This window comes from Salvelinus fontinalis, chromosome 7, assembly GCF_029448725.1.
Source record: "Salvelinus fontinalis isolate EN_2023a chromosome 7, ASM2944872v1, whole genome shotgun sequence".
Lineage (NCBI taxonomy): Eukaryota > Metazoa > Chordata > Actinopteri > Salmoniformes > Salmonidae > Salvelinus > Salvelinus fontinalis.
The window spans coordinates 21,811,108-21,833,768 of record NC_074671.1 but is presented as its reverse complement, the minus strand read 5'-3'; the positions used below and the strand labels follow the sequence as shown (position 1 = coordinate 21,833,768).

The window sequence follows — 22,661 nt, the reverse complement described above, 5'->3', positions numbered from 1 at the left end:
TAATAGTGGCATTGATTATACAGTGTACAAAACATTAAGAACACATTCCAAATTTACTTTTTGCCCTCAGAACAGCCTCAATTCGTCTGGGGGCATGGACTACAAGATGTGGAAAGCGTTCCACAGGAATGCTGGACCATGTTGACTCCAATGCTTCCCAGAGTTTTGTCAAATTAGCTGGAAGTCCTTTGGGTGGTGGACCATTCTTGATACACACAGGAAACTGTTCAGCATTAAAAACCCAGCAGTGTTGCAGTTCTTGACACAAACCAGTGCATTTGGCAGCTACTACCATACCCCTTCAAAGGCTCTGAAATATGTTGTCTTGCCCATTCACCCTGAATGGCACACATACACAATCCATGTCTCAATTGTCTCAAGGCTTAAAAATCCTTCTTTAACGTGTCTCCTCCCTTGGATTTAACAAGTGACATTAATAAGGGATCATAGATTTCACCTGGATAGTGGAAAGTGCAGGTGTTCATAATGTTTTGTACACTTAGTGTATGATAATAATAATACCATTCAGCAGACGCTTTTATCCAAAGCAACTTACAGCAAACTTACTGGCTGGTCCTGGGAATCGAACCCACAACCCTGGTGGTGCAAGCGCTCTACCAACTGAGACTGTATGCTTGCATGTCAATCGATGCAAGCATAGTCTGCACAAATTACAGCTACAATTTATTTCCAAAAATAATGCAAAGATATGATTTGTTGGCAGTTGAGGGTAGCATTTTTATTAAAGCAACACATATTTTGATGTGCTAAATGTACATGTCAATTACACTAAGAGTTGTGTATGTAACACAATGGAATATTTAACCGTCAAACATGTAGTAGTTTGTAACCATTCTTTTTCATACATTTTACAAATCAAACATTTTATTTCCAGTTTTCATTATAAAATCAGTACTGTATAACAGCACTAATATATTGACAACCAAAACCAGGTAGAGGCAGTAGTCAGAGCATTTTTGTCCATAAGGCTGCCATAAAATTTACACAAACACATTTGGTATGATCATTCCTACCAAAACAAAATATTTTAACCATTTACAATATAATCAAGAAAAAGATGTCATACCACATAACAGTGCAAGAAAACCTAAATTACATGAAATAAGTCTGAAAATATATGAACGCATTCAAATCCGACCTTACTTCACTATATCCTCGAGAACAATTCTCAACATCAAATCTATGTAATTATTGGAGTATTTAGGCCTCCCAAAAGAAAATACAAAATGAAACATAATCGAAAAACTCAGATTCTTCTCATTTTGTCCATGACAAGTGAGGTACAAATGTTGTGTGCTATGAGCACGCTATGGACTCCAGTTGTTGCTCGGCCTCAGCGGCCATGGCTGCTGCCTGCAGCTGTTCAGTCTCAGTTTGCAGGGTGCTGGGCGGCATCTGCTTCCTCTCGCTGTGCATGTTGTTCTCATGTCTCTTTAGATCCGAGGCTTTGGCAAAGGCCTTGGTGCACGAGCCGCAGACGAAGGGCTTCTCGCCCCTGTGGCGCCTCTCGTGGTCCTTGAGGTGGGACTTGTGCTTGAAGGCCTTGTCGCACATCTGGCAGCCGAAGGGACGCTCGTTACTGTGGACCCGCTCGTGCTTTTTAAGGTCGGGTGCTCGAATGAAGGACTTTCCGCATACATCGCAGCGGTAGGGCTTGAAGCCTGTGTGGATCTTCAGGTGCTCCTTCAGGTGGGCCTGTGTAGTGAAGGCTTTGCTGCAGATCTCACAGATGAATGGACGTTCTGCCGAGTGCAGCTTTTCGTGTTTCCTCAAACGGTTCTCATCGATGAAGGTCTTTCCACAGATCTGGCAAGCGAGCTGTTCGCGGTGGCCGTAGAGGAGGTACTCGAACTTCATGTCTGTCGTGGATGTGGACCACCCAGGGGGCTGCTCGTCCTTCACCTCGCCGATGCTGTCAGCGAACGTCAGTGTGGTGGTGGCGTGACCCGCCAGGTCTTTTGGCTCCGTGTCCATGGGCTCCACGTCCTGGTCGTAGCAGCTCACCTTGTGCACGTCCTCATTGGCCAGCTCTTTGAGAATGGCCTCCTGCACTCTCAACGCCGTGTTTGGCGACTTGTCCAAGTCGTGATTGGCCGTCGGCTCTTCCACAAGGTCGTCAGTGGGAGTGTCATCATGGTCACCTAGCACCTGCACGTCGTTCTCCTGGCCCAATGTAGGGTCATCAGTAGGGAGAGCCATTTTGACAATATCATAGGGAAATGGTTTGGCATTATGGACATTATTTTCTTCAGTGGACATATCACGCTTCTGTGAACAGAGTTTGTCCAGAAATCGGATTCCGAGTATCTGGCCCGAAGACATCAGCAAATTCACATCCTTTTTCTTCACAGTAATCTTGGCTGTGTACATGTAGTTCAACACCTCCTCGAAGATGTCTGAGCGGATGAAGTCAATTTCTATGACTGAGGAGTTGTCGACTTCATGTTTCTTGAACAGCTTTTTGAAGTAGTTGCTGCACGCCGCTAACACGCAGCGGTGGGCCCTGAACTTGACATCTTCAACCACCACTGCAATGTCGCAGTGTTCACCCTCCAACCGTTGCTCATTTAGTATTTTCAGGAAGATGGTCTTGTGTTCATCATCCATGTACTTCACTGTTTCTGACATCGTGGACGGATATTCTGTAACAAATTAGAGAGAATGTTATTAGATGCCATTTACACACTTGAACCATTGGGAAATAGGCCTACAGCAGTATACTTATACTCATGCACTGTGTGCCATGGCCCGATATATGTTGTTCCTTTGGATGACACTATAATTGTTCTTGCGGGCAGAATAATGACTGAAAAGGCCATACTTTTTCCCCAGCATTTATTATCATATCGACCTAATAAATGTAGTAATCTGTGTACATATGTCTGGGATAAGAGGGCATTACTGTGATCGTAGCCTATTTATGCTATCACTTAGCAAGCTTTTAATATCCCCTCCTGACATGCATCACATGACCAGAGGGAAATATACTAGGCACATTGTTGAATCATTTCATTGAATGGCTTTCGCTTTTTTTTTTACAAAACAATATCAATCAAGGTTTGTGGTGGATGAATGTTGTTTGGGTACATTTAATCTAGGCAGATTCAATTGATGGGCAATTGTATGACTGATCATTTTCAACCCCCCAAAAAAACTATTCTATAACGTTGCACATGATAAACTGGTCAAATTATGCATGTTTGCTTTTAATAGCAATACATCTCATTTGCGAGCTAGCTAACTAGCTTGCATGCATACAGTAACGTTAAACAGATTCGAAAGCTAGCAAAATAGCTTTAGATTTGGGGGAGGGTAGCTAACTGGTTAGCTAGCCTCGATGCTAACCTTTAGTTGGCTATTGTTTGCATCCACCTGGGCTTACATTCGTATTGTATTCAACAGAGCATGGCTATGATGTTTATCTTAGTTTTAGTACGGTCGTAAAATCGTAATTTATGTCGATGTAAATGACAATAACACCATCCGTCTCATTATGAACGGAGGGAGAGAGGGGTGCCTATCCGACTAACCACAAGCACGCGAGGAAGCGCCTGTCACACTAGCACGGAAAAAGCCCGAGCAGCCATGAACACTCCTGAAATGACGAACTCGAGCTTTTGCTGAAACCGTGAGCGCGCAGGCATCTTGGTTAAACGTTATGCAATATTTCGGAAACGGATCTGATTCTCTAAAAATATGTTTCTTACCTGTGGTACAATATGTTGTCCCCTTGAGAAAGTCTCCAATGAATGTCAAGCAGTCCAAAAAGAATAATACACTTTGTGTGTCGTTTGCCTGAGGACGAGCATAAGCGGAAGGACGCGCTGCGCCAGCACGGAACTGCAGAATTTGAGTGACTATGCGCGTAAGAACCATAGAGATAGATAGAAGACTCATCATGGATATAACCCAGTTTAGCACAGAGCTTGCCAATGATGGCTTCCACCATTTTAAAGTTGTCAACTGGGTGGGTATTTCTGAGTTGGGAGCAATCAGCCAATGATGACGAATACAATTGACTACTTTAAAATGGAGCTGCCTATTGCTGTCATACAGCAATAGGCAGCTATTTTAGAGGGCACGAAGTGTAGGGCAAGGGGGGGATTTAAATGGATTAAAAAAATTATCCTCAGCAATCTACGCACAATAACACATAATGACAAAGCGAAAACAGATTTTTAGATTTTTTTGCAAATTAATCAAATAAAAAAAAGATACTTTATTTACATAAGTATTCAGACCCTTTGCTATGAGACTCAAAATTGAGCTCAGGTGCATCCTGTTTCCATTGATCATCCTTTAGATGTTTCTACAACTTGATTGGAGTCCACCTGTGGTAAATTCAATTGATTGGACATGATTTGGACAGGCACACACCTGTCTATATAAGGTCCCACAGTTGACAGTGCATGTCAGAGCAAAAACCAAGCCATGAGGTCGATGGAATTGTCCGTAGAGCTCAGAGACACAGATCTGGGGGAAGGGTACTAACATTTCTGCAGCATTGAAGGTCCCCAAGAACACAGTGGCATCCATCATTCTTAAATGGAAGACGTTTGGAACCACCAAGACTCTTCCTAGAGCTGGCCACCCGGCCTAACTGAGCAATCGGGGGAGAAGGGCCTTGGTCAGGGGGGTGACCAAGAACCCGATGGTCACTCTGACAGCGCTCCAGAGTTCCTCTGTGAATATCAGAGAACCTTCCAGAAGGACAACCATCTCTGCAGAACTCCATCAATCAGGCCTTTATGGTTGAGTGGCCAGACGGAAGCCACTCCTCAGTAAAAGGCACATGACAGTACGCTTGTAGTTTGCCAAAACGCACCTAAAGACTCCCAGACCATGAGAAACACAATTCTCTGGTCTGATGAAACCAAGATTGAACTCCTTGGCCTGAATGCCAACCGTCACGTCTGGAGGAAACCTGGCACCATCCCTACAGTGAAGAATGGTGGCAGCATCATGCTATGGGGAAGTTTTTCCAGCGGCAGGGACTGGGAAACGAGTCAGGATTGAGGCAAAGATGAATAGAGCAAAGTACAGAGAGATACTTAATGAAAACCTGCTCCAGAGCGCTCAGGACCTCAGACTGGGGTGAAGTTTCACCTTCCAACAGGACAATGACCCTAAGCACACAGCCAAGTCAACGCAGGAGTGGCTTCGGGACAAGTCTCTGAATGTTTTTGAATATCTCAGCCGGAGGCCGGACTTGAACCCGATCAAACATCTCTGGAAAGACCTGAAAATAGCTGTGCAGAAACGCTCCCCATCCAACCTGACAGAGCTTGAGAGGATCTGCAGAGAAGAATGGGAGAAACTCCCCAAATACAGGTGAGCTTGTAGTATCATACCCAAGAAGACTTGAGGCTGTATTCGCTGCCAAAGGCGCTTCAACAAAGTACTGAGTAAATGGTCTTAATACTTAAGTAAATGTGATATTTCAGTTTATTTGTAATAAATTAGCTTTTTTTTAAATAGTTTTTGCTTTGTCATTATATGGTATGGGTAGATTGATGAGGATTTTTTAAAAATACATTTTAGAATAAGGCTGTAACCTAACAAAATGTGGAAAAAGTCAAGGGGTCTGAATACTTTCCAAAGGCACTGTGTATACAAAAGTATGTGGATACCCCTTCAAATGAGTGGATTTGGCTATTTCAGCTACACCCGTTACTGACAGGTGTATAAAAATCGAGCACACCGCCATGCAATCTCCATAGACAAACATTGGCAGTAGAATGGCCTTACTGAAGAGCTCAGTGACTTTCAACGTGGCACTATCATAGGATACCACCTTTCCAACAAGTAATTTCGTCAAATTTCTGCCCTGCTAGAGCTGCCCCGGTCAACTGTAAGTGGTTTTATTGTGGAAGCGTCTAGGAAGTGGTAGGCCACACAAGCTCACAGAACAGGAACGATGGGTGCTGAACCGCATTACACTTGACTGCCTCTGGAAGCTTCATAAAATGGGTTTCCATGGCGGAGCAGCCTCACACAAGCCTAAGATCACTATGCGCAATGCCAAGCATCGGCTGGAGTGGTGTAAAGCTCAACGCCATTGGACTCTGGAATCACGCTTCACCATCTGGAAATCCGAAGGATGAATCTGGGTTTGGTGGATACAAGCAGAACGCTATATGCCCCAATGCGTAGTGCCAATTATAAAGTTTGATGGAGGAATAATGGTCTGGGGCTGTTTTTTCATGGTTCGGGCTAGGCCCCTTAGTTCCAGTGAAGGTAAATCTTAACGCTACAGCATACAATGACATTCTAGACGATTCTGTGTGTAACAGTATAACTTTAAACCGTCCCCTCGCCCCGACCCGGGCGCGAACCAGGGACCCTCTGCACACATCAACAACAGTCACCCACGAAGCAGCGTTACCCATCGCTCCACAAAAGCCACGGCCGTTACAAAGCAAGGGGCAACACTACTTAAGTCTCAGAGCAAGTGACGTAACTGATTGAAATGCTACTAGCGCGTACCCGCTAACTAGCTAGCCATTTCACATCCGTTACACTCACCCCCCTTTCAACCTCCTCCTTTTCCGCAGCAACCAGTGATCCGGGTCAACAGCATCAATGTAACAGTATAACTTTAAACCGTCCCCTCGCCCCGACCCGGGCGCGAACCAGGGACCCTCTGCACACATCAACAACGGTTGCCCACAAAGCACGGTCGTTACCCATCGCTCCACAAAGGCCGAGGCCGTTACAAAGCAAGGGGCAACACTACTTAAGTCTCAGAGCAAGTGACGTAACTGATTGAAATGCTACTAGCGCGTACCCGCTAACTAGCTAGCCATTTCACATCCGTTACATGTGCTTTCAACTTTGTGCCAACAGTTTAGGGAATGCCCTTTCCTGTTTCAACATGACAATGCCCCCGTGCACAAAGCGAGGTCCATACAGAAATGGTTTGTTGAGATCCGTGTGGAAGAACTTGACTGGCCTGCACAGAGCCCTGACCTCAACCCCATCAAACACCTTTGGGATGAATTGGAACCCCGACTGCAGGCCAGGCCTAATCACTTCAGTAGTATTTTGCTATGTGACTTTCACTTTTACTTGAGTCATTTTCTATTAAGGTATCTTTACTTTTACTCAAATATGACAGTTTAGTACTTTTTCCACCACTGAGCATACCTCTTTACCTGTTCAATTGTCATTTTAATGATTGCTTCATTCTGACTGCTGTAAATCACACATCTCAATAGACTTCAAACATGCCTAGGATATTACATGCACAGTTTGTGGGATGCCTATCTAAACTGACCTCTAGAGCAGGCTGCATCCTCCTGGCTTTTTTTTTATTTTTTAAGAAACTAAATATGCTTCTCTGCAAAAAATCTGGGTAAAAGATGAGTCTTTAGTACATTTAGTAATTGCTTGCTTTTCTAAAGTCTAGCAACCTTGCCAGTTAAGATAGTTAGACAAACTACTCAACCTTGACTGATAGAAATGACAGCTAGTTAATGTAGCTAGTTATGAGAGTGGGTATCTACAGTAGCTGGCTAGCTAATGCCAACTTCATAAAATTGCTAGTTGGCTAGTACTAGAGAAAAAAACAAATGATTATCAAGGAAGGAATCAATAGGTGCATAGCTTGATCAATTGTATTTCCAAACAACTTCTGCGAGTCCTGACCAGCTACAATCAAAAACGGTGTGTATCACTCTACTTTGCTCCATGGTGCACCTCGGAATGAACCACTTAGGGAGAATAAGGGGGTACAGTTAATGTGCCCTCTCCGCAAATTACCGCTAACAGATTTTTATAAATAATTATAACGTGGGCTTAAAAAAAGTTTAGTAATTAATTTATCTGAAAATGTTGAAACAGGACAAATCTATATGTATGTCAGTGTCACAGACGCTATAATGGCACATATACAAAGATCTTACCTCATCTCTATGGTACGTACGTAAATTGTAAATGGATGCGGCTACGTTCAAAACGTAAATACAACACAACACGCAGAAACAACACTGATGACTGAACATGCTTGCGCAAATTACTGATGAAAAAAAAATCTCTGGAGCGCGAGGAAAACGGTACCAGATTTGGGTCGCGAAACGCTGTTTACTGAGATTATAGTCATTGGATGATAGATTAAATAATTCGAGTTGTACACGTGTGCACGCACGGAGTGTCAAACTAGTGTTCTACATGGCATCACTCATAATATTTAGATGAAATGGTCGACTTTTTTTTTTAACCTTTATTTAACTAGGCAAATCAGTTAAGAACAAATTCTGATTTACAATGGCGGTGGGTTAACTGCCTTGTTCAGGGGCAGAACGACATTTTTACCTTGTCAGCTCGGGGATTCAATCGAGCAACCTTTCGGTTATTGCCCAACGCTCTAACCACTAGGCTACCTGCCGCCCAAATGCCACATCAAATGTTGATTTTTGTGAAGCAGTAACCGAAAGAGCGGATCGACCAGTAAATTGACATACAGAATGTTCTGGTGCTCACCTCTCTTAGAGGCTTTTATTTACAATATTAACAGGTGTAGGACTAATTTGCCAATCAACTTTGTACAGAAAATAACACACAGGACGTTGACAAAGATTTGAATAAATCAAACATATTATCAGTATAAACTATAAAGGCAACAACTCTTTGCCTATAACAAAACTCGGGTGTAGTTCTACTCTAGCCAACCTAGTCCCCCCCCCCCACCACGTTTATTCCGAAAAATGTCTGTCCTCACTCTGGTAGCCTATGGACAAACATTAAGAATAATCTATGTGGTGAGTTGATGCCTATTCGGCATTTAGTTAACTAGGTGAATTGATCATGCTACTTTGTATGCGTTGTTTGTTGGCATCCTTGTACATTACGAAGTTTTTGGAACAGGTTCCTGTTGGAACGTTCCACAAATTATACCCACCCTCCTTCAACTAGGAATGTTCCATCGTGATATGTAATTTCCCATGGACATATATCACAAACAACGGTTTTACATAAACACACACACTTCAATAACTTGTGCCATAACTTCTACTTTTAGTCACAATATACATTCATGAAGTAATTCACCCCCGCGATAATGAATAACTTTGGTTATTCCTGTCATATTATAAATATTCCTCGATGACACTTAGACTAATTTGCCTCATGCATAATTCACACCAGCACTTCAACAAGGAAACAGCGCAGCGCTTCAGACAAACACACGAGGTAGGTTAAATTAAATGATTATACTCTACCAACACAACTATCGTTATTCTAATATATTTCACATTACAATACTGTTTTAATAATAAAATCCATATCGAGAAACTATTTTCACAATGGATGTACCCCTAAATAGTTTATCAGGATTATTTTCACTTTCTGATGGTCCTCAATTGTAATGGATAAATAAATGGACATTGGTAATTGGATGGCATGGTTCCCTTCAGTGGCATTCTATTGGTATTCTAAATGTAAATGCATAAATTACATTAAAGCAATATTCTTTGTCTCCACTGCAATGCAGTAATTAATGCTAATTAGAGATGCCACATTGCATAATGATTCCTAATGTAGTATATGTCAGGGAAGTGAGACATTAATTCCGGGGTGTCAATGTAAATTGTCAGGTGGCGATTTTTTGTCAGGTGACCTTTTGGTCCTAGACTTGGCGCTCCGGTACCGCTTGCCGTGTGGTAGCAGAGAAAACAGGCTATAACTTGGGTGACTGGAGTCTCTGACAATTTTATGGACTTTCCTCTGACACTGCCTATTAAATAGGTCCTGAATGGCAGGAAGCTTGGCCCTGGTGATGTACTGGGCCATACACACTACCCTCTGTAGCGCCTTACGGTCAGATGTCGAGCAGTTGCCATACCAGGCAGTCATGCAACTGGTCAGGATGCGCTCGATGGTGCAGCTGTAGAAACTTTTGAGGATCTGAGGACCCATGCCAAATCTTTTCAGTATCCTGAGGGGGAAAGGGTTTTGTCGTGGCCTCTTCATGACTGTATTAGTATGTTTGGACCGTGATAGTTCGTTGGTCATGTGGACACCAAGGAACTTGAAACGCTCGACCCGCTCCGCTACAGCCCCGTCGATGTTAATGGGCGCCTGTTCGGCCCGCCTTTTCCTGTAGTCCACGATCAGCTCCTTTGTCTTGCTCACATTGAGGGAGAGGTTATTGTCCTGGCACCACACTGCCAGTTCTTTGACCTCCTCCCTATAGACCATCTCATCATTGTCTGTCAGCAAACTTAATGATGGCGTTGGAGTCGTTTGGCCACGCAGTCGTGGGTGAACAGGGAATACAGGAGGGGACTAAGTACACACCCCTGAGGGGCCCCAGTGTTAAGGATCAGCGTGGCGGATGTTTTGTTGCCTACTCTTACCACCTGGCGCGGCCCGTCAGGAAGTCTAGGATCCAGTTGCAGAGGGAGGTGTTTAGTCCCAGAGTCAGTCTAGGCTTAGTGATGAGCTTCGTGGGGACTATGGTGTTGAACGCTGAGCTGTAGTCGATGAACAACATTCTCACATAGGTGTTCCTTTTGTACAGGTGAGAAAGGGCAGTGTGGAGTGCAATTGAGATTGCGTTATCTGTGGATCTGTTGGGGCGGTATGCGAATTGGAGTGAGTCTAGGGTGTCCGGGAGGATGCTGTTGATGTGAGCCATGACCAGCCTTTCAAAGCACTTCATGGCTACTGACACAAGTGCCACGGGGCGGTAATCATTTAGGCAGGTTACCTTCGCTTCCTTTGGCACAGGGACTATGGTGGTCTGCTTGGAACATGTAGGTATTACAGACTCGGACAGGGAGAGGTTGAAAATGTCAGTGAAGACACTTGACAGTTGGTCCGCACATGCTCTGAGTACACGTCCTGGTAATCCGTCTGGCCCAGCGGCTTCGAATGTTGCCCTGTTTTTAAAGGTTTGTTTCACATTGGCTAACGAGAGCGTTATCACACAGTCATCCAGAACAGCTGGTGCTCTTATGCACGCTTCAGTGTTGCTTGCCTCGAAGCGAGCATAAAAGGCATTTAGCTCATCTGATAGGCTCGCGTCACTGAGCAGCTCGCGTCTGGGTTTCCCTTTGTTGTCTATAATAGTTTTCTGACGAGCGTCAGAGCCGGTGTAGTAGGACTCAATCTTAATCCTGTATTGACACTTTGCTTGTTTGATGGTTCGTCTGAGGGGATAGCGGGAATTCTTATAAGCGTCCGGATTAGTCTCCCGCTCCTTGAAAGTGGCAGCTCTAGCCTTTAGCTCGATGTGGATGTTACCTGTAATCCATGGCTTCTGGTTGGGATATGTACGTACAGTCACTGTGGGGATGACGTCATCGATGCACTTATTGATGAAGCTGATGACTGAGGTGTTATATTCCTCAATGCCATTGGATGAATCCCAGAACATATTCCAGTCTGTGCCAGCAAAACAGAGTAGCCAAATGGAGGGTGGGGGAGAGCTTTGTATGGTGGTCTAGGATTTTTTTCCAGCCCTGGTTGCACATGTGACATGCTGGTAAAAATTTGGTAAAACTGATTTAAGTTTGCCTGCATTAAAGTCCCCGGCCACTAAGAGCGCCACTTCTGGGTGAACATTTAATTCTTTGCTTATGGCCTTATAGAGTTGGTTGAGAGCGGTCTTAGTGCCAGTTTCGCTTTGTGGTGGTAGATAGACGGCTACGAATAATACAGATGAGAACTCTCTTGGTAGATAGTGTGGTTGACAGCTTATTATAAGGTACTCTACCTCAGGCGAGCAATACCTCGAGACTTCTTTAATATTAGACATTGCGCACCAGCTGTTATTGACAAAAATACATACACCCCCACCCCTCGTCTTACCAGAGGTAGCGTCTCTGTTCTGCCGGTGCATGGAAAATCCCGCCAGCTCTATATTGTCCGTTTATTCGTTCAGCCATGTCTCGGTGAAACATAAGATGTTACAGTTTTTAATGTCCCGTTGGTAGGATAATCTTAATAGTAGGTCATACATTTTATTTTCTATCGATTGCACGTTGTCAAGGAGAAAGGAAGGCATTGGGAGTTTACTCACTCGCCTCGGGATTCTCAAAAGGATCCCTGATCTGCATCCCATTTTCCGGCGTCTTTTCTTCACGCAAAAGGCGTGGATCTGGGCCTGTTCCAGTGAAAGCAGGTTATCCTTCTTGTCGACTCGTTAAAGGAAAAGGTTTCTTCCAGTCAGTGGTGAGTAATCGCTTTTCTGATTTCCAGAAGTTATTTTCGGTCATAAGAGACAGTAGCAGCAACATTATGTACACAATAAGTTAAAAATTAAGTTACGCAAAAAAATAACAAAATTGCACAATTGGTTGAGAGAATGTAAAACATCAGCCATGTTCTTCGGCGCCATCTGTTTCGCATATTGAGATGCACATCTCTTCAACCATTGGATTCCACCATCAACATACACTGAGTGTACAAAACATGACAGACAAACCAGGTGAAAGCTATGATCCCTTATTGATGTCACCTGTTAAATCCACTTTAATCAGTGTAGATGAAGGGGAGGAGACAGGTTAAAGAAGGATTTTTAGGCCTGGAGACAATTGAGACATTTTCGTGATATCCAATTAGTATTTACAGTCTTGTCCCATCGCTGCAACTCCCCTACGAACTCGGGAGAGTCGAAGGTCGAGAGCCATCCTCCGAAACACAACCCTGCCATTCCGCACTGCTTCTTGACACACTGCTCACTCAACCCGGAAGCCAGCTGCACCAATGTGTTGGAGGAAACAACATCCAGCTGGCGACCGAAGTCAGCTTGCAGGCGCCCGGCCTGCCACAAGGAATCGCTAGAGCGCGATAGGACAAGGAGATCCCGGCCTGGCCAAACCCTCCCCTAACCCGGATGGTACTGGGCCAATTGTGCGCCGCCCGAATTGAGGCTGTTCTGAGGGCAAAAAGGGGTACAACTCAACATTTGGAAGGTGTTTCTTAATGTTTTGTACACTCAGTGTATTTGTTATGGTTTGTGTTCAGAGTACCCTATCTTGAAGCCTATAGGGGAATTACAAAAACCAACATGATGCTTATCCAGCCATTGGAACAATGTCCCTATCTGCCTCATCATGCCAGACCAGCTGTGCCTTCACAGTTGACTTCATGTTGCATCTGAATTGGAGCAAAGTCAAATCCAATATGCCATAAAAAGCTAAATCTGCTATGTAAAATACATTGTGGGTACTGGATAGATTTTTGATACACCAACAAACTATTTTGCAGAGCCAGAGAGACATTTGAAACATTTCTATATTGCATAACTTCCGCAGGAACAAGAGTGTATTAACTCTTACTTAACTGGGTTGAGAACCCTTTCAGGTCATTTCAACCATTTCCATTTCAGTAGCTTCAGACAAGCACTAACATAAAAAGATAGAACATATATCTATCAACTGTACCTAACACATACTGTTCAAAAGCCTAATTGGATTCGTGACAAACAGCTGTAACCATCCAGCATCCTTTGAGCAGGGCAATCACAAAGTAGTCTGACTGGAAGCCTGAATACAGGCCCTGGTTTCTGACTGGTTAGGATCCTCTTTAGACAATGCTGTTGTGGAACTGAATTATCACATATTACCAAATACTGCTTCTCATACGAGTCATTCAAAGTAACTGTCTTGCTGATGGTCATTTGGCTTGGTTATTATTATTCGTCTGTCACACAGAACCAAAGTGATTTACACCACATGTAACACTTGACCACCCATTTTGTCACACCTTTCCTTACAGCGGGGTTCCTTCCATCAATAATTAGCACATCTTTAGAAGAAAGGAGACGAGTGAAAGAGGACTTTATGGTCTAGTGTCACTTAAACTTGTAAAAGTCATTACCTTACTGTAAATGGTTTCACTGTAGAGTTCCTGCCATGGGTTTATGAAAGCATAACAGAAATAGCATTTCAGTGATTGACAAAGATCCAACCCAATGTATTTATCATTTTATTTATCTTGTGGGAAACACATTCAACATGGATGATTTTGCAGCTGATGAGTCGAAGGAGTGGGATCAGAGGCATCATGCTCTTAATATCTCTGAGGGGGGACCGATGACCAAACATATGTCTTAGTTTTTATTTTATATAAGACACTACTAATGATTCATTCTCATCCCAGTTGTTTACATTGAGGGGAGCATGTCACCTCAGGTTCAATGAGCATGATACCCCTGTGTTGGATGGCCGCTGACACATCGGCCTTGGAGAAATCAAACACACATTGCAGGGTTGTACTGGAGGTTGTCTGTCCTTTCTTCAGTTTTAAGGCTTGGATGTGCCACACATGGATGAGAGGTGCATTCTGGGTATGATTTAAGAATGAGCAAGACTGTCTAAAATGGCACTCTATTCTCTATATAGTGCACTGCTTTTGACCAAAGCCCACTATATAGGTAATAGGGTGTCATTTCAGATACAACCCAACAAGAACGTTCAATCCACCGACCACCATGTGAAGACATATATTATAAGGGTTTTCTTGATCAACTCTGAAGTCACAGTAATGGAGTCTGTTTAACATTCCCTTCTAAAACAATTCTACGAGATTTTGCCTCATTATACTCATCTTTACTTTGTAATTGAAGGAAATCCAAATGAACATATTTACAATTAAAGTAAAAACAAAATCATCTTTGAGGGTATATGGTCTACTAAGCAAATACCATACATATTATTTTTGCCTTTCCCAGGCAATACTGTATGTAAAATTGAATAAAATCAGCATTGGGATAAATAAGGGGACGTATGGCAAGATGAATGTCACATCTATTGCATGGATAAATATTGTGCCATCATACACGTTCAGCTTAGCTACTATTATTGTAGTTCGATAATAAATAAAACAGAATATACTATCGTAAAACTCAAAACTGTCATGACATACATTCTTCTCCCTTCGAGCTTGAGTGCACAGGTCAAGTAAAACATGTATATATTTTGATATTTCCTCCAATGTATTTGTTTTCTCCTTTACAAAATGCAGAAATGATCCCTTTTCATGCAGTATACATGTTCCAATGAAGGGCTGGCCAGCTTTGGAGGTCTGTGTTTGCCAGTAGTGTTGGTGAGTGTGGGTTAGGTTAGTCCGGTAGTAGTCAGACGGAGTAGTAGTAGTGTCCTCTACAGTGGTGTGTTGTCTGTTGGCAACGTCACTATCCTGCTTGCATCTCATACTCTGAAGTGTGAAGTAACGTTAACAGAATTCCCCTGAAACGTCGGTGAACCCAGTGATCCTTCAATCCTGAAAAACAGAGAGGTTATCCTTATAGAGCACATGCTTAGATGAAAGAATGCCGAGCATTCACATTCTCTTACATCTTTTTCAGAAGGATGGAAATGAAATAAATGTTTTCTGTTACTGCAGCTACTATAGCTGAAGATAACCCTTATGGAAAAACCACATGAATTTTACGTGAACACACGTGTTCCAAAAACCCGTTTTTATGTTATCACGTGATCTTAATGTGAAGTTAATGTGATAACATGTAAAGCAACATGAAATTTGAAAACGTGATCGCATGTGAAGTGTTCCAAAAACATATGTATTCACATGATTTCGCATGTGAAATTTCATGTGAAATCATGTGATTTTCCTGTAAGGGGAAGAAGCTGTTATGACTGGAGATTAAAAGCAGAGCATGAGTGGGGTCCTGTGAAAGACAGTCAATGTTTTGTCTGTTATCGGCAGAAAACAACTTTTTCCATCTAAACTAATACGTATGAGACATGTACAAACACAGTATCATACAGGCTGCATGCTAAGACATGACAAAAATAAATGAAAAAGGTTAATGCACAAGCACAAGGTCCGTCCAGTAACATGCCTCTGCTACAATGTACAGAAACCTAGATAATCAGAAATGTAAAATGGTGTCATCCTTAGCATCATGCCATAACAATAACCAGAAAAGAATGACCAAATCAGATAATGTTGCTCAATACACTCTCGAAATAACCCTTTATTTAATAGGAATGAGACAAACTGGCAATTTGAAAACTACTGTCGGTATTTCCAGTACACTATAAACAGTACCAGAGACATCCAGCAGACAGCACTATAGACATCAATCAAAACCCACCTCTAAATTTTGACAAAAGAGAGTAAAAAGAAAATGCACACACCAATGAGCAAACGCACAACGTTTTAATTGCTTATTGTCAATAACGGTATTAGAAGCTGAAAGGAAAAAGCAAACATTCGCACTAAGAACATTTCTAGAGCAGGCATTTCAGCGATAGAAGCCAGCCATGGAAGGCTATACAGGATATAGAGACTCCATCCACACAGAAGGAATTATGATACTGCGCGGGGCACAGATGAATGTGGAGTGAAAGCTGAAAGCATAAAAACTAAAAGCAGCCTCAGGTTAGTAGAGCTAGCTGTATGTCAAGCAGCCTCAGGTTAGTCGAGCTAGCTGAGTGTCAAGCAGCCTCAGGTTAGTAGAGCTAGCTGTATGTCAAGCAGCCTCAGGTTAGTCGAGCTAGCTGAGTGTCAAGCAGCCTCAGGTTAGTCGAGCTAGCTGAGTGTCAAGCAGCCTCAGGTTAGTCGAGCTAGCTGAGTGTCAAGCAGCCTCAGGTTAGTCGGGCTAGCTGAGTGTCAAGCCGCCTCAGGTTAGTAGAGCTAGCTGAGTGTCAAGCAGCCTCAGGTTAGTAGAGCTAGCTGAGTGTCAAGCAGCCTCAGGTTAGTCGAGCTAGCTGAGTGTCAAGCAGCCTCAGGTTAGCAGAGCTAGCTGAGTGTCAAGCAGCCTCAGGTTAGTAGAGCTAGCTGAGTGTCAAGCAGCCTCAGGTTAGTCGAGCTAACTGAGTGTCAAGCAGCCTCAGGTTAGCCGAGCTAGCTGAGTGTCAAGCCGCCTCAGGTTAGCAGAGCTAGCTGAGTGTCAAGCAGCCTCAGGTTAGTAGAGCTAGCTGAGTGTCAAGCAGCCTCAGGTTAGTCGAGCTAACTGAGTGTCAAGCAGCCTCAGGTTAGCCGAGCTAGCTGAGTGTCAAGCCGCCTCAGGTTAGCAGAGCTAGCTGAGTGTCAAGCAGTCTCAGGTTAGTAGAGCTAGCTGATTATCAAGCAGCCCTATCGAGAAGGCGGTGACTGTAGACAACAAAGGAGCCAGAGGGATGAGGAAGGAATGGAGGGAGGTCAGTGTCCTGTCAGCCAGCCCCAGCCGTCACTGACCGACCGACGTTGTCCCCTTACCTGCGGTCACTCTTCGCCCTCCTCGGGCGTGATCTCAGTCTCTTTGTGGACCACTACTTTGGTCACTGACATGTCAGGGTGCTGCTCTTTGGCCTCTTTTATGGCCTGAGCCAGGGCCTAAAGACAGTACGGCAAACACCCCATGGAGGGAAACAGAGAGGAAGGTGGAATGGGTATGATCAGAATCACAAGTGTAAGGGTTGGACTAGTCACAGTATGTGTTTGTGTACACTTCAATCACTGTGTTTGTACACGTTCGTCACTCTGTTTATACACGTTTGTCACTGTGTGTGTACAACTCCCGGTCACGGACCTCAGCTGTTGAACAACAGAGCTTTAAGTCACTTAAAGGCAAAGCATCTCTCAACACAGTACCCAGCAGGCATAATATATAAATTATTTCAAATTTACGTCATTTTCTGTTATTCAGGTTGAGAAGCGGCCATATAACCAGATTGCAACCAACTGGTTTCTGTAGCAACCGGGTAAAGACGTATTGTTCATGACGACATTAACACGTGAAAGAAAAGATGTCAATTTGTTATCTAGTCAGATTACAACCAGATAAAGAAGTCTTTCTGGTTGCTAAAAAGACAACTAGTATACAGCCTGACCATGACGTCATAAAAGACGCTATAATGATGTTATTGCCCGCTGAGTAAGGAACCCAATATTATCAGCATTGTAGTACCACCTGTGTTGTTAAAATAGCTCTGCCTATTTAATAGCTGTAAGGCTACTTGCATGCTAAAGGACACACAGGGTAAGAGTGTCTTCCTACCTCGTCATGGTCAATGTCTGCATCCCCCGAGATGACGATTCTCTTCTCGATCCTCGTTTCCGAGATGCCTCCTTTCACAGTCTGGTAAAAAATCAAATGTAATTTAAGGGACATTTCAGTCAAGGAACAACTAAGTAAAACTATATTTAAATATATTTGGTATACAGCATTTTGGAAGCGGGAAGCAAACGCCAAGCTCAAACCAAATGAGCCATAGGAACCACCTTGGTTAAATTCTATAGCTACACCACTAACAGACCAGTAATATCCAAATCCTCTATTCAAGGCTTCCCCAACTGGCCCCCAAGTTTACTGAGCAATTATTTCATTTTTTGTTTTGTTGGACATGAAAAAAAATGGTAAAAACACCAGCAAATCAGCTTCAAGTAATTTTAATTTTGGAAATCTGTTCCAAAGTATTCCCACGCATAATAGAGATATACATGTATGTGATTGTATACAAATGTAGGCAAGGTTTGAAACTATTATCTGTTTGGGCTTCTTGCGGTCAATTTGCAGTCTACAAATATTTGTAATTATGTTCCGGACCCCTGAATATCCACTCAAGAAAAAAATCAGCCTGCGGCTGAATCTATACTGGGCACAAATATAATTGCAACATGTAAAGTGTTGGTCCTATGTTTCATGAGCTGAAATAAAATATCCCAGAAATGTTCCATCTGCACAAAAACCTTATTTCTCTCAAATTTTGTGCACAAATTTGTTTACATCCCTGTTAGTGAGCATTTCTCCTTTCATAAGATAATCCATCCACCTGACAGGTGTGGCATATCAAGAAGCTGATTAAACCGTATGATCATTACACAGGTGCACCTTGTGCTGGGGCCAATAAATGGCCACTCTAAAATGTGCAGTTTTGTCACACAACACAATGCCACAGATGCAATTGGAATGCTGACTGCAGGAATGTCCACCAGAGCTGTTGCCAGAGAATTGAATGTTAATTTCTTTACCATAAGCCGCCTCCAATGTCGTTTTAGAGAACTTGGCAGTACGTCCAACCGCCCTCACAACCGCAGACCACGTGTAACCACGCCAGCCCAGGACCTCCATATCCGGCTTCTTCATCTGTGGGGTTGTCTGAGACCAGCCACCTGGACAGCTGATGAAACTGAGGGTTTGCACAACCAAAGAATTTCTGCACAAACTTTCAGAATCCGTTTCAGGGAAGCTCATCTGCATGCTCGTCATCCTCACCAGGGTCTTGACCTGACTGTTTGAGGTCGTAACCGACTTCAGTGGGCAAATGCTCACCTTCGATGGCCACTGGCATGCTGGAGAAGTGTGCTCTTTATGGATGAATCCTGGTTTCAACTGTATCGGGCAGATGGCAGACAGTGTGGATTGCGTTGTGTGGGCGAGCGGTTTGTGGGGTTATGGTATGGGCAGGCATAAGCTATGGACAAAAAATACAATTGCATTTTATCGATGGCAATTTGAATGCACAGAGATACCATGACGAGATCCTGAGGCCCATTGTTGTGCCATTCATCCACCGCCATCACCTTATGTTTCATCATGATAATGCACAGCCCCATGTCGCAAGGATCTGTACACAATTCCTGGAAGCTGAAAATATCCCAGTTCTTCCATGGCCTGCATACTCATCAGACATGTCACCCATTGAGCATGTTTGGGATGCTCTGGATCGACGTGTACGACAGCGTGTTACAGTTCCCGACAACATCCAGAAACTTCGCACTGCCTTTGAAGAGGAGTGGGACAACATTCCACAGGCCACAATCAACAGTCTGATCAACTCTATGTGAAGGAGATGTCACGCTGCATGATGCAATGGTGGTCACACCAGATAATGACTGGTTTTCTGATCCACGCCCCTACTTTTTTTTTAAAGGTATCTGTGACCAACAGAAGCATATCTGTATTCCCAGTCATGTGAAATCCATAGATTAGGGCCTAATGAATGTAGTTCAATTGACTGATTTCTTTATATGAACTGTAACTCAGTAAAATCTTTACAATTATTGCATGTTGCATTTAGTTGATGATCCCTGCTCTCTTCACTCATGCCCCTATTCATTCATGCTGATGGTGAATGAGAGTGGTGCCCCACTGAGGACGGGTCAGGTAGTACCTACCTTGGTGATATGTGTGGTTGTGGTGGTGCTGCTGGTCTCTGAGGTGATGGTCTGGGCGCTCATCAACACCCCCGCCTCTGGATCAATGTCAGCGTCACCCTGGCACAACACAGACACAATACATCCTCTCCATTGAGTGCTTCAAAGCTGGGACTGAGAGACTGAAAAACAGGTCATCAAAAAGAAAGGACCAGTGGCCTCCCGGGTGGCGCAGTGGTCTAGGGCACTGCATCGCAGTGCTAACTGCGCCACCAGAGTCTCTGGGTTCGCGCCCAGGCTCTGTCGCAGCCGGCCGCGACCGGGAGGTCCGTGGGGCGACGCACAATTGGGCTAGCGTCGTCCGGGTTAGGGTGGGTTTGGCCGGTAGGGATATCCTTGTCTCATCGCGCTCCAGCGACTCCTGTGGCGGGCCGGGCGCAGTGCGCGCTAACCAAGGGGGACAGGTACACAGTGTTTCCTCCGACACATTGGTGCGGCTGGCTTCCGGGTTGGAGGCGCGCTGTGTTAAAGAAGCAGTGCGGCTAGGTTGGGTTGTGCTTCGGAGGATGCATGGCTTTCGACCTTCGTCTCTCCCGAGCCCGTACGGGAGTTGTAGAGATGAGACAAGATAGTAATTACTAGCGATTGGATACCACGAAAATTGGGGAGAAAAGGGGATAAAAAAATAATAAAAATAAATAAAAAAAGGACCAAGGCACTCTTCATATAATTAATTAAAATGCCTTTATTTGTATGGCATGTTCATTAGAAACAAAGTTTTACATTTAAAAAAAAAGTTGTTTCTATTGAACATGCCGTACAAATAAAGGCATTTTAATTAATTATATGAAGAGTGCCTTGGTCCTCCTTTCTTTTTGATGACCAATTCACCCCTTCTACCAAAGAGCACCTTCTGTCTACCAAAATGTACTATTGTGTACCTTAGTAGCGCTTCCCTTCCTCTTACTACGAGATTGAAAAACAGCCTCTATCTCAAGGCCATCAGACTGCTAAACAGCAATCACTAACTCAGTGGCTGCTGCCTACACTGAGACCCAATCACTGGCCACTGTATTAAATGGATCACTAGTCACTTTAAACAGTGCCACTTAAAATAATGCCACTTTAATAATGTTTACATATTTTACATTACTTATATCACATGTATATACTGTATTTTATACCATCTACTGCACCTTGCCAATGCCGCTCGGCCATTGCTCGGCCATCGCCCATATACTTATATGTACATATTCTCAATCAACCCTTTAGATTTGTATGTATTAGGTAGTTGTTTGGGAACTGTTAGAATACTTGTTAGATATTACTGCACTCTAGGAACTGGAAGCACAAGCATTTCGCTACACTCGCATTAACATCTGCTAACCATGTGATTGTGACCAATAACATTTGATTTGAAAAACAGGGTCGTGTTCATTTGGCACCAAACGGAAGAAAACGGACTGAAACAGAGGAATTCCCAGGGCTTTTTTTTGTTTTCTGTTGCAAAACTTTTAAAACTTTTATATTGTGTGCCCTAATGAATGAGGTTGAAAAGATGCACATTGGAGTATATGAGAAGAACCAGTACAGAGCATGAGCCTGAACGTTTTGTGAGGACCTTTACCTCCAGTGACCGGTATGTGATGGTTTTCATTTCCGTGTGTATTACAGGTACCTCCTGGGTCACCAGCATCTCTGTCTCCTCCATCACGTCTGCCCTGTTGAAGGTCAGGACCTCTGGAGACTCCAGCACAGATGTCTGAGAGAGAGGAAGAAGGGTGAAATGGAGAGAGACAAAAGGAGACTGGTGCAGAAAGTTAGATCTTTATACCTTATGGTCACATGCTAGCGTACATCTACGCACAAACATGTTCATGACCACACACACACACAATTACAATTTCACCGTCTGTCTACAGGACATACACAAGCAATTTGTTTATTGGAAGGTCATATAAAATGCAGGAGAAGAAAATGGGAAAAAAGTTTAAAGAAAAGATTCACCCATTTTGAATATGATTGTTTTTGTGCATCTCTGAGCAATGTTCTATAACTTCCCTGTGACATTTCATGTGTATATTTGCTATTGCCGTTTAAGCAGGAAGAAATACTGCCGGTATGACATGGCACTGCGATAAAGTCACTCTCACTAACCTGGAAGTTAATCGGAATACAACTTTTAGATTGTGAAAACGTCTGTCATACATGTCAGATTTCAATACTGGCCAATGTCAAAACGCAGGAAGTTGTCTTCTTTCGAATTAGCCATTGATCATATTTTTGATATTCCTACCTCAAGAAATTTGTAATTTAACGGATGGTCTAGCACATTTCTCCTATTTGTCTGCCTCTTCAGTCCAGGGTGCATTGCATAGTGCCGTTACATGGCCATTGCGAATGTCAGACTCCACTCTGAGGCACATCGATCTGCAGGTTGAACATGGTGAGATTGTAAACTCCTAAATTGATAGTGCAGTTTGTTTCGGCGATTTTACAGCTAACTAGCTACGTCACATGCCGTTTTTGACTTTGATATTATTGTGTGTAGCTACGTTGGCTAGCTAGCCAGCCAGACAGCCAGCCCC

At 43.5% G+C, this 22,661-nt stretch overlaps 2 protein-coding genes across 19 annotated transcripts in view; both read right to left on the bottom strand.

The window, feature by feature from the left end:
* Positions 1 to 713: 713 nt before the first annotated feature.
* On the bottom strand, positions 714 to 3,921 carry LOC129859205 (zinc finger and BTB domain-containing protein 14-like). 2 transcript variants are annotated; one of them, XM_055928688.1, is made up of 2 exons: positions 3,729 to 3,921; positions 714 to 2,663 (listed from the first exon to the last, which is right to left on the bottom strand). In XM_055928688.1, the coding sequence occupies exons 1-2, from the start codon at positions 3,919 to 3,921 to the stop codon at positions 1,318 to 1,320; spliced, it is 1,539 nt and encodes a 512-aa protein (XP_055784663.1). In that variant the 3' UTR covers positions 714 to 1,317. The 2 variants fall into 2 exon arrangements, with proteins under 2 accessions (XP_055784663.1, XP_055784664.1); XM_055928689.1 differs by lacking the exon at positions 3,729 to 3,921 and adding an exon at positions 3,367 to 3,590.
* A 10,019-nt stretch (positions 3,922 to 13,940) lies between these two features.
* epb41l3a (erythrocyte membrane protein band 4.1-like 3a) overlaps positions 13,941 to 22,661 on the bottom strand; it is an 84,657-nt gene continuing 75,936 nt past the window's right edge. For 15 of the 17 annotated variants that reach the window (XM_055928683.1, XM_055928671.1, XM_055928674.1 and 12 more), the window contains 5 exons: positions 21,701 to 21,835; positions 20,095 to 20,193; positions 17,975 to 18,055; positions 17,194 to 17,310; positions 13,941 to 15,249 (listed from right to left, as the gene is read on the bottom strand). In XM_055928683.1, coding sequence (XP_055784658.1) covers positions 17,200 to 17,310; positions 17,975 to 18,055; positions 20,095 to 20,193; positions 21,701 to 21,835 — 426 coding nt within the window. In that variant the 3' untranslated portion in view covers positions 13,941 to 15,249; positions 17,194 to 17,199. The remainder of the gene's footprint in view (positions 15,250 to 17,193; positions 17,311 to 17,974; positions 18,056 to 20,094; positions 20,194 to 21,700; positions 21,836 to 22,661) is intronic. The other 2 variants (XM_055928675.1, XM_055928678.1) reach the window with 2 other exon arrangements.

What these genes read in the sequence shown, in the direction of transcription:
- LOC129859205 (XM_055928688.1), bottom strand. Translation starts at nt 3,921, where the DNA reads ATGATGAGTCTTCTATCTATCTCTATGGTTCTTACGCGCATAGTCACT. An exon ending in GACAACATATTGTACCACAG is followed by an intron (nt 2,664 to 3,728) that starts GTAAGAAACATA and finishes AATTTGTTACAG; the next exon opens with AATATCCGTCCACGATGTCA.